Source organism: Gallinula chloropus, assembly GCF_964237585.1.
Source record: "Gallinula chloropus genome assembly, chromosome: 4".
Classification (NCBI taxonomy): Eukaryota; Metazoa; Chordata; class Aves; order Gruiformes; family Rallidae; genus Gallinula; species Gallinula chloropus.
This window is the reverse complement of record NC_140088.1, coordinates 16215013-16229569: the sequence shown is the minus strand read 5'-3', so window position 1 is coordinate 16229569 and position 14557 is coordinate 16215013. Positions and strand designations below refer to the sequence as shown.

Here is a 14557-nt window from a genome sequence, read left to right as displayed (position 1 = left end):
TATTTGCACAGTGGGAGAAGCTCTCAGTCCCACTTACACCAGCCACTGTCAATACATTTTCACCTTTTGCACGTCTGGTTATCGATTGGTGTGGACAAGGAAGGCTGAGGGAAAAGAAGTAATTCAAAACCTTTAAATCTATAGATTTGTTTCCTTTCCTTCCACTTCATGGCTTATGTGCACGTTGCTTTTTGCTCAGCCCTGCTGGGAACCACTCTCTTCAACTGCCCATTAATTCCCATGGTAAAAGCTTGATTCATGCCACTGGAGAGGAACTGGTTGATGGACCATCCCTCTCTTCTGAGGAGGTGAAAGAGGATGGCTGCATCAGTAGTTATGGGATACCGATAATAAGCAGCAGTAAGAAATGCAGGTCACATAGAGGAGAATAATGAAATCCCGTATGTTCAATACAGCCGTGACTTACTGACTCATCTGTCCAATTTCCTTGTCAGCCGAGTTCTCTCTTTAATTATGGCATTTTTACCACAGTCCTGCCTGAATATTAGACAGATGCATGTACAAAAACGTTTGAGGTTGCTCCTGATAGTACACCAACTCCACTGGCAGCAGCAGAGGTGGAACATGCCCAAGGCAGACAGAGCTGTGACTTGATTTTTTTCCCCTCCCCTTACATTCCTCTTTGATCTTTTCAATGCCTTGAATCCATGGGACAGCAGCTCTGAATAGTCTCTCTGTTCCAAGGGGAAAAATCAAGGTTATCTCAAGGTGTGATGCCAGCATGTTGTCCCTATATACCAGAAGGGGAGCTATCACAGAATCACAGAATGATTTGGGTTGGAAGGGACCTCACAGACCATCTAGTTCCAACCCCCCTGCCATGGGCAGGGACACCCTCCACTAGCCCAGGTTGTCCAAAGCCCCATCCAGCCTGGCCTTGAACACTGCCAGGGATCCAGAGACAGCCACATCTTCACTGGGCAGGCTGTGCCAGGGCCTTACCAGCCTCACAGGGATAAGTCTCTTCCTAATATCTAACCTAAGTCTACCCTCTTTCAGTTGAAGCCGTTACCCCTTGTCCTATCACTCCATGCCCTTGATCATCTTTGTGGCCCTCCTCTGGACTCTCTCCAACAGTGCAGCAAACTTGGCAAAGGGAGGGAATGTGCATTCTCTGTGGTTTAAAATAGATGGATGGGACTCAAAGACCCTGCCATGGTGCCCATGTGACCTCAGGCAAGGGACAACTTTTTTGGTCTCATAAGCCCTGTCTTTAAACTGCACTTAGCGCTCCCTTCACAGGACTGAGAAGAAGGGGGGTTAAGCTTTAATTCATTAATGTTTGTAAAACATTTTAGTACATGAAAGGAAATGTCTCAGGTAGTGCAGAGAGCATTAAAAAGCTTATCTCCCTTTCCAGTCACAAATGGCCCTGAAACAGACAGAAATAAGTGAAACAGAGCTTGCATTTCAATGTTTATAATAATAAAAAAACCCCTACCCTCCAGCTTTCCCTTTCTGTCTTTCCAGGGTTTTTGGGTTTTTTTTTGAAAAATGGAGAGGCAACAATGAGAAATTTTGGTCTATACAGAGTGCAGTTGCTCCCTGGAGACTAGAATGCGTCTCATTGGAATTTTCCCTGCCTTCAGACTTCTGTGCTTCTGAAAGGGCCTGGAACCAGGCATGTGACTGCAAGAGCAAGAAAACACTTCTGGGTCTGAGTGCCCTACCAAATATTTACAAGATACACAGATAAAATGTCTACAAGCACGTTCAGCAGGGTTTGACTGAATGACCAGTAGTGCAGCACTGCCAAAAAGAAAATCTAAACTTTAGTACAAACAAAATCAAAAATAAATTTTACTGTCTCTTCAAAGCACAGAACTGGTAACACTGAAGCTGGAGAACTGCTCTTCCCCAAGGTGAAACGCATTAGCTTTTTAAAAGCAGCTTATTGAAATGGAGCAGCTTTCTTGTTGTGATGGAAACTTCCTTGTTAAGGGAGAGCCTAAAGCTGTGAGAGTGGAAGAGCAAGTGGATAGCTACAGAGTAGCCTTCTCTGTGCTATCCCCTTTGCAGCCGGGAGTGATGCAGCATCAGCTTCCACACCCCATCAGCCCCTCCATCTCTTGCACTGCTGTGCTAAGGTTGGGCAGTACTTACTTTACTAGGGGCCACGTGCTCCCTAGGAACTCTCTTCTCACACAAAGACTGCAGCAAAGAGCAGGTGGCAACCTGCCTGCCTCACTGCCTCAGGTGATCCCACTGCAGCCCATTTCCTTGCTGGATTACCTGCAGCCACTTTGCAGATCTTTCTGTACAGGTTCCTCTGCTTTTCAAGGGGTTGCTCAGGGAGCCTTTCCCTGGGACTGCAGAGGGCAGAACCAGCCTCTTGGGCTCAGGGTGACTGTGCATCGGCAGTCATCACGAACTGAACTTGTGGCTTTCCCTTGGGGATGTGGAGTTTGACAGCTGGGAACAACCTGATCCTGATCACAGTGCAGCCAGTGATGCCTCCAGCGACCTTCAGCAGGTCATACATTCCCTAAGTCTGTAAGGTGAGCAAACAGTTCTGTGGTTTGCAGCCACAATGTGAATACTTTAAAAGCACTCTGAAGACAGAGGAAGCTCAGCAGCTGTACTCCACACCGATCTGCCCACCTTTTGGACTGCTACCTGTTCTCCTTCCATTCTGAACTGTCATCAGCCTGGCTATTAGCAACTCTGTGACATCATCTCTGATGATTTTCAAGTGAGTTACAGGAATAAGAGCTCCCTGAACGCCTGCTTCTTAATCAAGCCAATGAGTGACTTTATAATTTCTCTTAAGAATCAGATGTGAACATTTCATTATGTTGTGGGCTGTGGATACCAAGCAGTCCTGTGTGTTTGACTGTCAGGTCCTCCAGACTGGTGAAGTGATGGGTTGAATTAGGAAGGCATGTGGCCTATGCTGCTTCAGTAGCACACGTGTTATTCAGAGGCTTTTATTACTATCTCACTTACATTAACCTGAACAAAATACAGGATTTTCCTAAGTTCAGAGTTGAGTATGGCCCCACATATACAAAGAACAGTGCTTGGTTTTAAAGTTAGTCTAAAGAAGAATGCCCACTATCTGTTTCACCATATTTTTGAAAACCATTCTTGTCATTCATTCCTTCATTTCTTGGTGGAGGTTCTGTTTTCCTTTCTGTAGATTGGATGTACTGCTCAGAGCCTCTCCAGTAGTGCTGGGTAAAACAGCATCACCTGAAGTATCATTCCAGGGAGTATTCCTCACTCGTATGGTCTGCAGGGCAGGATTGGTTCCTTCCAGGGTTAAATTTGTTTGATCCTTTCCATCTGAAACACACAATAAAGACAAACACCTCAACCCCAATGTGTCAGAATGAGATCACAAAGCTACCATTTACTACAGAACAACTACGTGGAAACCTGTTTGATTGGCAAAACAAATCAAGGTAATTAGTGGATTGTCTGCTATGTAACGTCCTCTTCCTGATTCCTGCCTGGCCATCCTTCTAGTTACCAGTGTCCAGGCTCTCATTCTCATTGGCAAAGTTTTTGATGCTGCTCTTGTACTCTAGAGCCAAACCTTAGAGAGGCCCAGATTCCTCTACCACCCTTTGGCAAAGCTCTCCAAAGGCCAGCATATATTTGCTGAGGACCTTTGCATCACACTGATTTCCCAATAAAACTGTTTTTTGGCAGCCAGTGCCCATGAACAGAGAATGGGATGTGCACAAGGACTGACATTTTTTCCCCCAGCTTTTACCCGTTTCCTAGAGTTAACTCATACCAATGTATTTTCCAACTATCAGCAAACTGCCTTGGATTCAGAGAAAATACCCTGTATGCCTTCCTAATACCTAGGCTGAGAGCAGAGCCTGCTTCCTAACCAGTATGAGCTGCTCCTCTTCTAATCTTAGTCCCATGTCAGTGCCAGGCTGTGCAGTGCTTTGGGATGAAGTCTGCTGTGTAAGTACAGGATACGACACTACTGGGATACCGCGATTAGATGCCTGATGCAGAACAGGACTGTCATTTGTGAGAGGAATTCTTAAAAACCAAAATGAAAGCCTTGTGATCAACTCACCAAGTGATGACAAGGGCACAAACTGAAGAAACGCACGCGATTATATCAGGACCAAAATATCCCAGGTGCTAACAAACCATCAGTCAGATCATGTCATGGCCTCATGTTTGCTGCTACTGACTGCGTTGCAAGGTGTCCCAGGCCTATCCAAGTATGTACCTCTCCTCTTCTGATTTCTACAGCTGACCATTGAAACAAGCTCCACTGTAGCACAGGGAGATCCCAGCTGCCTGAAGGACTCTGCAGAACAGCCAGTTCATACCTGGGCCTATTGTTTCGTATCAAAGCTCTGAAGAAAGTCAATAAAGCTGAAAGGAGAAGGGTGAAAGGCAAGGTACCCCATTGCAACAGGCCATGGCGTTATTAATATTAACAGAGTTGATACTGTAGAAGAAACACAAGGCTTGCACAGGCTGTCAAGGCAAGCTGTCTCTCAGTGTTCCTCCTCCTTTCTAGCCCTGTTGGTTAACTATATGAAAGGCTGCCACACTAGAAAAGACTTGTTCGTGCAGCTGTCCTAGTATAATTATACTGACAATGATGACAACCCTAATGCAGGTAGAACAAACCCCACTTTTGCCAATACATCTTTGATGAATTCCTCAAGGGAAATACGCTACATTAACAAAAGAACCTTTGGGAGAGGGCTGAAAGGAAATGTATCTGGGAACTTCTTTCAGTAGAAAGCTAGGAAAGGGAGTAGGGTGAGCAAGTTCTTTCCGAAGAAACAGCTTCTAGTGAGCCTTTGAGAACTTTATATTGTTATCCAGTAAAACAAAAAAAGCAAGCCTGCCCCCCCCCCCAGCCCCCCCCCCCCCCCCGCCATCCCAGCCCACTCTCTCAGCAAGGGAACTGAAAATACCATCTGTCTTCAGAAAGAATTTAGGCATTCCATAGTCATGATGTACTAGGTTTGTAAACATTGTCATTCTTAGTGCATCAAAGATAATGTAAAGGATTTTTGCAGTGTCATGTTAGTCAACTACATGTTTTAGCCTGAGACAACCCAGTACATATGCATTTTCAATACACTATCTCTGTTTTGCTCCTCTGTTTCCATTAAACCATGATGTTTAATAAAAGTAACAGGAATTTCGGAAGTCTGTTTAACACCATCACATTTTGAACAGTGTAGCTCTGGAATTCCAGGCCTAGCAAGCCTCAGATCATACAGAACAGCTGGTCACAGGATTCAATCTCAGGATACTATAGCTTTTTCTCTGTTTTTCAGTAAGGGCCCTTTTCCACCAAACAGGGATTGTGTGTGTATATATATATATATATGTATATGAAGCTTAGTGGCAAGTTTAGCTGATACCACCCATCCATAATCACAAATTATAAAGCATGACTTATGGCCTTTTAGCACTGTTTTTCTGGAATAACTGCTAGTTACTAATAGGTATTGAACATTTTCCTTTGATTCTGTGTGCATTACCCAGTTGTATCCTCACCTGAAATAGGCTGATGCTACATAAAACTGCTTAGATTTCTATACAAGCTCTGATTCAACAGGTGGAACTGGCCTAAATGATAATAGGTGAGCACATGCAACCCTTTTGTGGGGCTAGAAGCCACTGCAAAGTTATTTGTAGTGCATGTATGCAAATCAACTACAGTTTGAGATGTCTGGGAGAAGTTTGAGGGGGATTTCCCTGCTTTATGCAATCTATTGTTGGTTCTTAGCTTCCTCTATTCACATGGCCAGGAGGCACAAGCATGACACCGCTGGTAATTTCTCAAACTCAATCTGAAAGCAAAGACAATGATGTGCTCAGTGACCTACAGCAGTAGTGCAGCTTTCGGTAAATCCTCAGACGCTGGCTCAATGATATCTGGAATAAAGGAGGCCTGAGGGAGCAGCGTGGGGAATAACTCAGATGGTAAGGGCTTCACTTACTGGTATACTGGTCAGCAGCCAGGCAGACCACCATATACAGCTCTAGACTGCCCAGGGCTCTAATTTTACATTTCTCAGTCCATACAGAGCACTGCCTCTCACACATGATGGGTGATGTCCACATTGGGTCAGTGTGGGGCAGTTACAAGACCCCTGTAGATCAGACTGTGGCTGCCTTCCCTGCCCATTCCCATGGGGAGATGAGGAATAAAACTCACCTGACTGTGTGCTCAGGTGGATCTAATCCCAGTAAAGGTGTCACTGAAATTGCAGGCCAGGCAGACAGAAGCTTTAAGCCAGGCAGGAAAAACACCCTGCCTGCCAGCAGCCCATGCAGAGCTCTGTGCTGCTACAGCTAAGACCCCCTGACGCCCGTGTGAGCCTGCTCAGTGCTGGGCTGGGTATCTCTCTCTACCCAGTGCATTGTGCCCTACATAGCGGCATCTTCTTGTTCCAAATCATTCCAAACTGTAAGACTAACTACTACACAGCAGTTATCCCGATTCCGAGAAACACGCTTACGGAAAGCCGCAGCTAAGGGATAGGCAGCAGGTGAAGTAAGCACGGTGGCACTGAGGAGGAAGGAAACCTCCCTGCAGTGCACCGATAAGAGTGTGCTTGATATATGCTGTGTTCAGCCGGGACGATCTGCAACTGGGAAAACAGGCTAGCTGAAGGAAATTCAGCTCTGAGGCCCTAGGGACTGAATCGGTCTGTTAAAATGCTTTGATGGTTTTATTTATCGCTGCTTAATTAGGTTACTTAACTGACACATTGGAAAGATAGTAGCTGTTAAATATTCAACAAGCTGACCTTTCAGTTACAATATGACAAGTCTGAATAAAGTTTGTGGAAAGCTTCCTAGGTGCTCCAGGAGCCAAAGGGAACTGGGCTGGACAAAAAAAAAAAAAAGCAAAAAAAGAAGAAAAGAAGTAGGGCACTATTGTGGAGGACTGGTTAAAAATCCGAGTGTTGCCACAGGCTCACTGAATGATCGTAGGCAAGTTGTTTCCTGCCCTGTGCTTCAGTTTTTCCCATCTGTACAAAAAGTACAACATTGACTTGCCTTGTAAATTTCTGAGATGAATGGCTAGAGAAGCATCAATACGTTATTAATTACTTATTATTTTTTTCTGAGGAAGAAAAAGCAAGGAGAAGAAGCCATCAATCTTTCTGGGTTTTCTTGATCCTCATAAAAATAAAAAAAGCACAATGTGACGGGAAATTCACACAACAGAAACTTTTGGCAAGCCACCTTTAGGAAGAAATAGTGGGTGCACAATTAAAAGAAAGTTAAAAGCAGGCAGACACTCAAGAAAATGCTCCAGATGGTGAAACGAGTTATGCTGCAGAGCAGGCTCCCACAGGAAGCGGTGAAACCCCCATTGTTTGTGACATTTGAAACTGAATTCTTCAAAGTGCTGGGGTATATATAATACAAGGAACTGTTCCGTGCGGCCTCAAAAGGTAGCAGTGCTGGGATAAATTGCAAGAGCTACACCTACAATTCCTACAGTCTAAAGAGGATTCTTGCTACTCTTGACTGCAAGTTGCTGCAGACTCCCTTTTTATCAATACAGTATGTGAGGAACATCTACTGGGGAGTAACCACATTGTGTTTTTACAGGAGATACTTTCAGCAACACTTAGATCTTTCACCTTCCTGCTTCTGAGAGCTGAACTTTGCATGTCCAAGATGGGAACAAACACACCCAGTTTGGGTGTGGGGACCCAATGGGGGCCCCGATGTTTGAGACTTACATCCTACAATCTATTTCCTATACTGCAATCTAATGAAAAACTGGGTGGCTTGATTTTTACAAGTAGTGGTTTGTAGAAGAAATACCATGGTTTTAATGGGAACCAAATGAGCAATCGTTATGTAAACAGCATTATGAGACACAGAACTAAAGCTGAAACGTCAGATGCTCTGGGTGAAACTCACTAAAATGGGAACTGGCAGCAGTGTGCTGGAACACTGGGGTTTCTCCACACTCAGGAGACTACTGCAAACATTTCCCACTGCTGCTAATGCTGGTTCAGCTCCTCTGGAAGTAGCTGTGGAGGGAGTCTGACTGCTGTTGTTACTGGCACTTAAAAACTGGCACCCTCCCTGAAATCCAAAGTCAGAGCTTTGGGCCACTTTTATTGATACAGCTTGATTTACGGAAGATTTTTTTTTAAGAAAAAAAAAAAGAGCTTAGAGTTTTAATGCCTTCATTTCCTTTTGGGTTCATACCTGCTGGTATAACAAAAAAAGAGGCAAATTGATTCAGACAGCATATGCACACTAGTGACCCTGCGTCACTCTATTCACTTGGGCTCTGTATAGTCCTTTCTCACAGGCCGCCTGCCTTCAGTACTGTCACCTTCATGGTGATCAGCGATAAAATGGTCCAAATACATTGGTTATTGAGATTCCTTTCCACAGGGTGGAGGGGGATAAGGGAAAGGAGATGAAATGACAGCCACGGAGTGGTCCCGATCCCTGTCATCCTTTCTGCGGCCTGGAGCAGCAGCACTGCACACCCCAGCAGGCCTGGCCTGCTGCCGCTGCGCAGGAGGGCTGGCACCGCCTCCCCACTGCCCCCGTCCCTGGCCACAGACGCAGCAATTTCCTCAGGAATGACTCATGAGCAAAAAAACAAACAGAAGCTATTTCAGTTTTCTCTCCTCTCCCACCCCACAACTATCCTGTCCAGTATCATATTCCTGACAGTTTATTCTTCAACAATTTAGTCATCTAAGGTTTCAGTGACTCATGTGATGAACCTTCTACCCGTTTCCTGGAAAGAGTCCTGCGTGGTCCTCTACACCTCCCTGCCTTTTTCCCCGAGGGTCTCATTCTCACTACATTTTCATATAGTTCAGCTTTCCTCTATTTTTGGGATGGGGAAGGGAGGAGGAAATGTTTTGAACGCGCCCAAATTTGCAGTGTAACCAGAAAGCAGCACGGTGAAAGAAACATCTGGAAAACAAAGGCACTGAACCAGAGGGTCTCTTTTGGAAGTAGCTGCCTCTTGGGCTGAAAGCTGGTTAGAAGAAAAGGAGTGGCTGTAAGGAGGAGCTGTGCGGTACAATACGGTCATGAATTTGCCAGGGCTGCACCCTCTAAAATGAAGATGAAAAAGATTTGAAGGCTCTCTCTGATCATTGCCTGGGTGGGTGTGACTCACCCTGGGCAAATGCCACTGGTGACAAGGACCCCAACAGAAACTATTCAATGAATTGGGCTGGATGAAAACCAAAGCAACCGTTTTACATTCTTGGGCCAATCTGAAAGACACTTCTGTGCAGAAAACAACTGCTTCCTTTTCCTGATTGAAGTCCAAAAGCTGCTTGCAGACAGCTTGAAGGATACTTCAGCAAACTCTGATCTAAGTGGGGATGTGCTATGCCTACAGCAGGCAGCTGCCTGGATGTCAGCGATGCCCTAACCCATACTTAAGTGCTATGTTCCTGGACCTATGTCTTCTCTGACAGCACACTAAGCTCCCTGGCTTACGCCAGCTTGCAGCAGGGCTAGTTAAGGAATTTGCAGATCCATCTGATGTAGATGGGGCCAACATGCTCAGCATTCTTAGAGGGTGATTTCAGTGCTCAGTTATACCAGCATAATGGGCATGTATACTGGTGTGTGCGTGCACACACATATACATACATACATGTCAGCATATATACACTGGCATGCATCACAGGCCTGCTACCTTTAAAGGGATATGGTGTCAGGTCAAAGCTAGCCAGACATTCTTCCTATTAAAAAAACCCCAAGCTTCTACAAGCCCTGATTCCAACAGAAATGTTTCCACGATTTATTTTAAGCAGGGAACATTCCCCTGCAGTGCTCACCGCAACCCAAACATTGCAGCTCTCTGCTAGAGCATGAGAATCAGAGAGGGAACTGAAGAATCTATTTTCACTGCTCCAGGAGAGAAATACAAAAAGTAAACAAACAGCAAAAGCCCTGACAAATAAATTTGAGTTTAGTGGTGGCTGCAGGGTCATCTATAGTATGGCTAAAGAGAGTGGGCTTGAAGTGCGCATGCTTTTCTAGTGATTTCTACATGATGTGTGACTAAGTGTGAGATGGGGACTCATGGGAGCCATCTGCACTGTAAAAAGGAGATTTATTTTTCTTTGGTCGATCCTTCCTGCTCCTTACACTTTGCCTTTCACATTTGAGAAACTGAACAGCAGACTACAATACATTGCCTCACTCTTTTCAAAGCTAGAAAATAATTTGAAGCTTCGGCAAGTTATCCAGGGAACAAGCCCCTTGTTTGTGGCAGACCTCTCCGACGCTTGAAAGTGATGGGAAGAGTCTTTCCTCTAGATATTTGGAGCCTTCTATTCTACAGAAAGGATAACTTGCTTTCATTGCTACTTCTTTTTTATTTGCTCAAGTGTGCAAAAAGCAGCAAGGGCTATGAGGAAAAAAAAAAAGGGGGGCACACAGAGACAGAAAAACTACTGAGCAAGCACAGACCCTCCTGATGTAACCACTGACTGCATGCACACACGCATGCATGCAGCCATGCCCCCGCAGCACATGCAGCCATGCCCCCGCAGCACGCAGCTCCTCTGTCTGAAAGGTCTGCGCACCCAGGAGAGAGAAAAATACGTAATTAGTCAAGTCTGCCCAAAAGGGACTGTAAAGGCTGATCTAGTGGCAGATTAGTGACTGCACCAGAAAGTTTTTGGAAGCTGTAAACAGGAAACGGTTAAGTAAAAGCAGGTGGAGCACGCTGACTGCAGGAACAACGCAGGAAATAGCTGGGTGTCTGAATGGATGCAGAAAAAAAATGCTCTGCTGCTCTGTCCGTCCTTGGCAGTCACCATACACACACCCCTCCTCCTCCCGGTCCTCCTTGCTACCCTTATCTCCCCAAGCTGTAAAGTACCTTTGCTTGAATAATCCGCTCTCCTCCAATTTCAGACCCAGCATGGGAAAACTGGGGGGGTTCTGCCTGGGAGGCAGAAGACAAGAGGGACTCACCTATTGTGCAAAGGGTGAGTCAGAAGTACCCAGCAGTACCCACTGGCTGCCAGGGGCTTCACGTTGGAGGAGCCAGAACAGGCTCTCTGGCTACTGCCCCAGGTGCTCCAGTGCCAAGCGTGTTTAGCGCAGCCGTCAATCAGAGAAACACTATTCCTGTCACCCCTGTCATTCTAGGGGGGCTCCCAAAGCACTTAGCAGTGGGAATCACACTCCGTCTCTACCGAAACTGTCCCTCCTGGGGCAGCTGCAGCTGTTTAATAGCTCACAGCAACATCACACAAGTAGATGGAAAAGAGAGCAGAATGTGTAAGAAGCATTCTTTCCACTTTCCTTCTAACCCTTTCTTTCTCCCCTCTTTGTCCACAGCAATTTGTGCCAGTTCCAGACAACTCCAGATGTGAGTCTTTCCCACCAGTATCTGTAGAGACTTGGCTCTGGAGAAGACGATCTGTTTGCTTACTGCCTCCTGGTGCTTTCAGCCCCAAGGGCTGAGTTCCTGCTGCCACTCTCTCATCCCTGGCTGTGCTGCCAGATGTAAAGGGCAGACGTGCTGGTAAGCAAAAATCCTGCTTTCTTCTAGATAAGCATAGTGTCAGTGTGAAATTGTTTAACACAGACAAGTCACTCTCGCCTTCAGAGTACACTGAACAGTCATATTAAAGCCCTGAGGAGAGTTAAGAAAGGAGCATATAGATTAGTGTTAGTCATTTTGCCCTTGTCTACATTTTAAGTATTAGATGGTAAAGCTGTGTTGGCAAACTCTACTCTTGGATGAGTGTTTCTTCTCCTCTCACAGATCTAAATTAAAAAAAATAAAATCTCTTCTTATGTTGTGAGCAAAGAAAACACTAATGGCAAATGGGCTGCAATGGAGTTAGAACTGCACAAACAGGAAGTTTTTTTTTTTTTCTGCTGGAGAAATCTAGCAAAGAAATCTTGCTCTTTTTTTGACAGTGTTATGTTGGCAGAGCATACCAGGTGTTGTTGTGAGTTCAATCATACACTGCCTTTTCCACACCTTTTAAAACAGTTACTACAGAAAACCTAACTCTTTCAAAGTTCAAAATCTTAAATCCTAGTCTGCACAGGGAGTAAGGTTCAATCTCACCCTGCCCAGTCTCCTTTATCCCACCCGCACTTCTGCCTGGGCCCTGCCTTCCCAGAGGTGTCCTGGGAACAGTCACGATCAGAGCCCAGCATCCCACACTGCTGCTCCCATGGGAGAAGGGAGTGGGCACTGCCAGAGCAGAGGCTGGCACGGCACCTTCTGTAAGCACCATCACACCCACCTAAGGTACCATGGGGCATAAGTGCACAGAGAGGATGTGTCCTGTCAACTTCAGGTGGATGGCAGGACAGCTTCAGGAAATTAAACCTTGGCACTGACCTTTGGGAAAAACCAGGCTGTGAATCACATGAATCTAAGAAATGGAGCGAAAATCATTGGAATGAGCTGAACCAAAGCAAACAGGTGTCTCTCTCCTGCTCCTTTCACGGTTTCTGCTTCCTTGCACCCTCACCCACATATTTTTTGCACTTAAGTTGTGGAGAAAACCGTCAGGAATGAGGTTCCCGGTGTAATTACAGTTTGTTGAGAAAATCACAGCCCGCAGCAATAATTCCTTTAGTGCTCGAGACAGATGCTGCTGAGGTCTAATCACAGTCTTCCCGCTAACCAGGCCCTGAGTCTAATCTGTCATCAGCCGAGAGGCCGCTGGCTCCCACTGCGCGTGTGAACCCGCGCTGCTCGGCTGCTCTCTCCCCTCGTCCCGAGCCAGGCAGTGCCAGCAGGAGGGTATGTTTCCATTCACTCCTTGCCCTCAGCTACAGCGATACTACAACTTCAATGCGCTGCTTATCTCCCCTCCATGCCGGGTATCAGGGCCACGCAAAGCCTCGCTGGAAAGGGCTTAAGTGGTTGTTTTCTACTTACAATGCCACATAGTGACTGCAGTTCAAAAATACAATTTAAGCTGAGATAAGTTGAAGGAGAGGCTTAATGAGAACGGTCTGTAGCCAATTCCTCCTTCCAAAACGTATGGTATTTTCAGCTTATTAAGAGGACAAGGCTGCACTCAGTGATGGATCATATAACCTCCATATGTTAACAACAATGAAACCTAAAAGACTGAGTGCTGATGAGCACAGAAGTAAGAGGAAGAGGGAAAAGCAGAACTAGGTAAACAGTAAAATAGAGCTGGGACAGAGCATACGAGTAAGGAGAGACAGAACAAATTTCTCCTACATGTTGCACACAGGTGCCATTGCCATCAAATGTTTTGTATCTGACATTCAGAGAGCAGAGGGCCACCACATCTTTGAACTTCTCTGTGCTGGTGAAAGCAGCTTGAAAGACAACAGACCTGACTAGCTCAGGAGTGCCCCCATGTATGCAAAAGTCAGCATCGTACTGGATTGATGTCTTTAAATTGGATTCTGGCCATAGAAAGAAACTGGCTGACGAAGTCTATTTCGAAGGCATGTTACCATAGCATGAGTGAACTAGTGGGAACTGGGGAAGTCCTTAAGCTGGTACCCACCTGACAGCATCTGTGTACTTAAGAGGTGTCCTGAAGTAGCAGGGGAGATGCCGTGTTTGGGAGGCGTAGACTAAACAGCTGTCTTTTGCGTAAGCATTCTTAAGAAAGGCATAAGGGAACAGAGTAGGTCATAGTTTCTGGTCAGAGGCAAAAGCACGTTCAAGTAGCTGAATTTCTGTAAGCAGCCTGTGGCCAACTCAATTTCTTTATGCTCAGCTTTTTCCGAATCTGCACGTGGTAGCTGGGCACACGCGATAATACTCACCAAATCTCCGCAGCAAAGGCGCGCGAGGCAGCAGCGCAGCCACTGACAGATGGGAACAGAAAGCACAGCAGTCTCAGAGAGGGGAAGGAGTGACTCATACAGGAAGAAAAACAAAGCAAAGATGAACTTGGAGAGTAAGAGTAGAGGCAGACTGTTAGCTGTAAATCAGTTTGCTTGCACTCAGTAGGGTGGGTGTTACGGTGAGGGGACTTGTACTTGACAGTAATGGAAATCCAAGGAAGTTTGATTAAGATTAAGTAACATAGAAAAGAGGCTTCAAGGCAAAAATCAAAGACAGGAAGTGACTAAGTAGGTCAGAAGCTGTGGTAGTGAGCTGGATAGATTAAGCAGGACTTGGAGCAGCTAAATTAGCTCTACTAGAGACAAGTGATAACACAATGTCTCCAAGTTTAACAAATCGGACTCTGAAATCACCTTCAAGGCCTTGATAGCAAATCAGAGATTGCCAGGTTCTAATAGTATCTCCATCAGAGCAGATACTGTACGTGTTTTAACAAGAGATTGGTTTTACAGTCACTTTTTGACCCTGCCAAGCTTCCTGTAAGTAGTGTGCTCTTTTTGCCTGAATGGGATTTCTTCTCAAGGAGCTGGGGAAAATGAACTGAGTAATAGAAATGGTGAAACTCTAAGAAGGGCAGTTACTGCAGGTTGAAAAGACAGATGCAATGGAGAAACTTCTTTCCACTCCTAAATTCTGTAAGTCTTTGATTCAACAGCTTTGTTCACATCCAGGGCAGCCGGAAGAGAACGGTCACCTTGTATTTTTGCACCT

At 45.6% G+C, this 14557-nt stretch overlaps 1 protein-coding gene across 1 annotated transcript in view; it reads right to left on the bottom strand.

Moving 5' to 3' along the window:
- Nucleotides 1-3043: 3043 nt before the first annotated feature.
- RAD51B (RAD51 paralog B) overlaps nt 3044-14557 on the bottom strand; it is a gene marked incomplete at its 5' end in the record, with an annotated part of 370396 nt that continues 358882 nt past the window's right edge. The window contains one exon of the mRNA XM_084263415.1: nt 3044-3306. Coding sequence (XP_084119541.1) covers nt 3116-3306 — 191 coding nt within the window. The 3' untranslated portion in view covers nt 3044-3115. The remainder of the gene's footprint in view (nt 3307-14557) is intronic.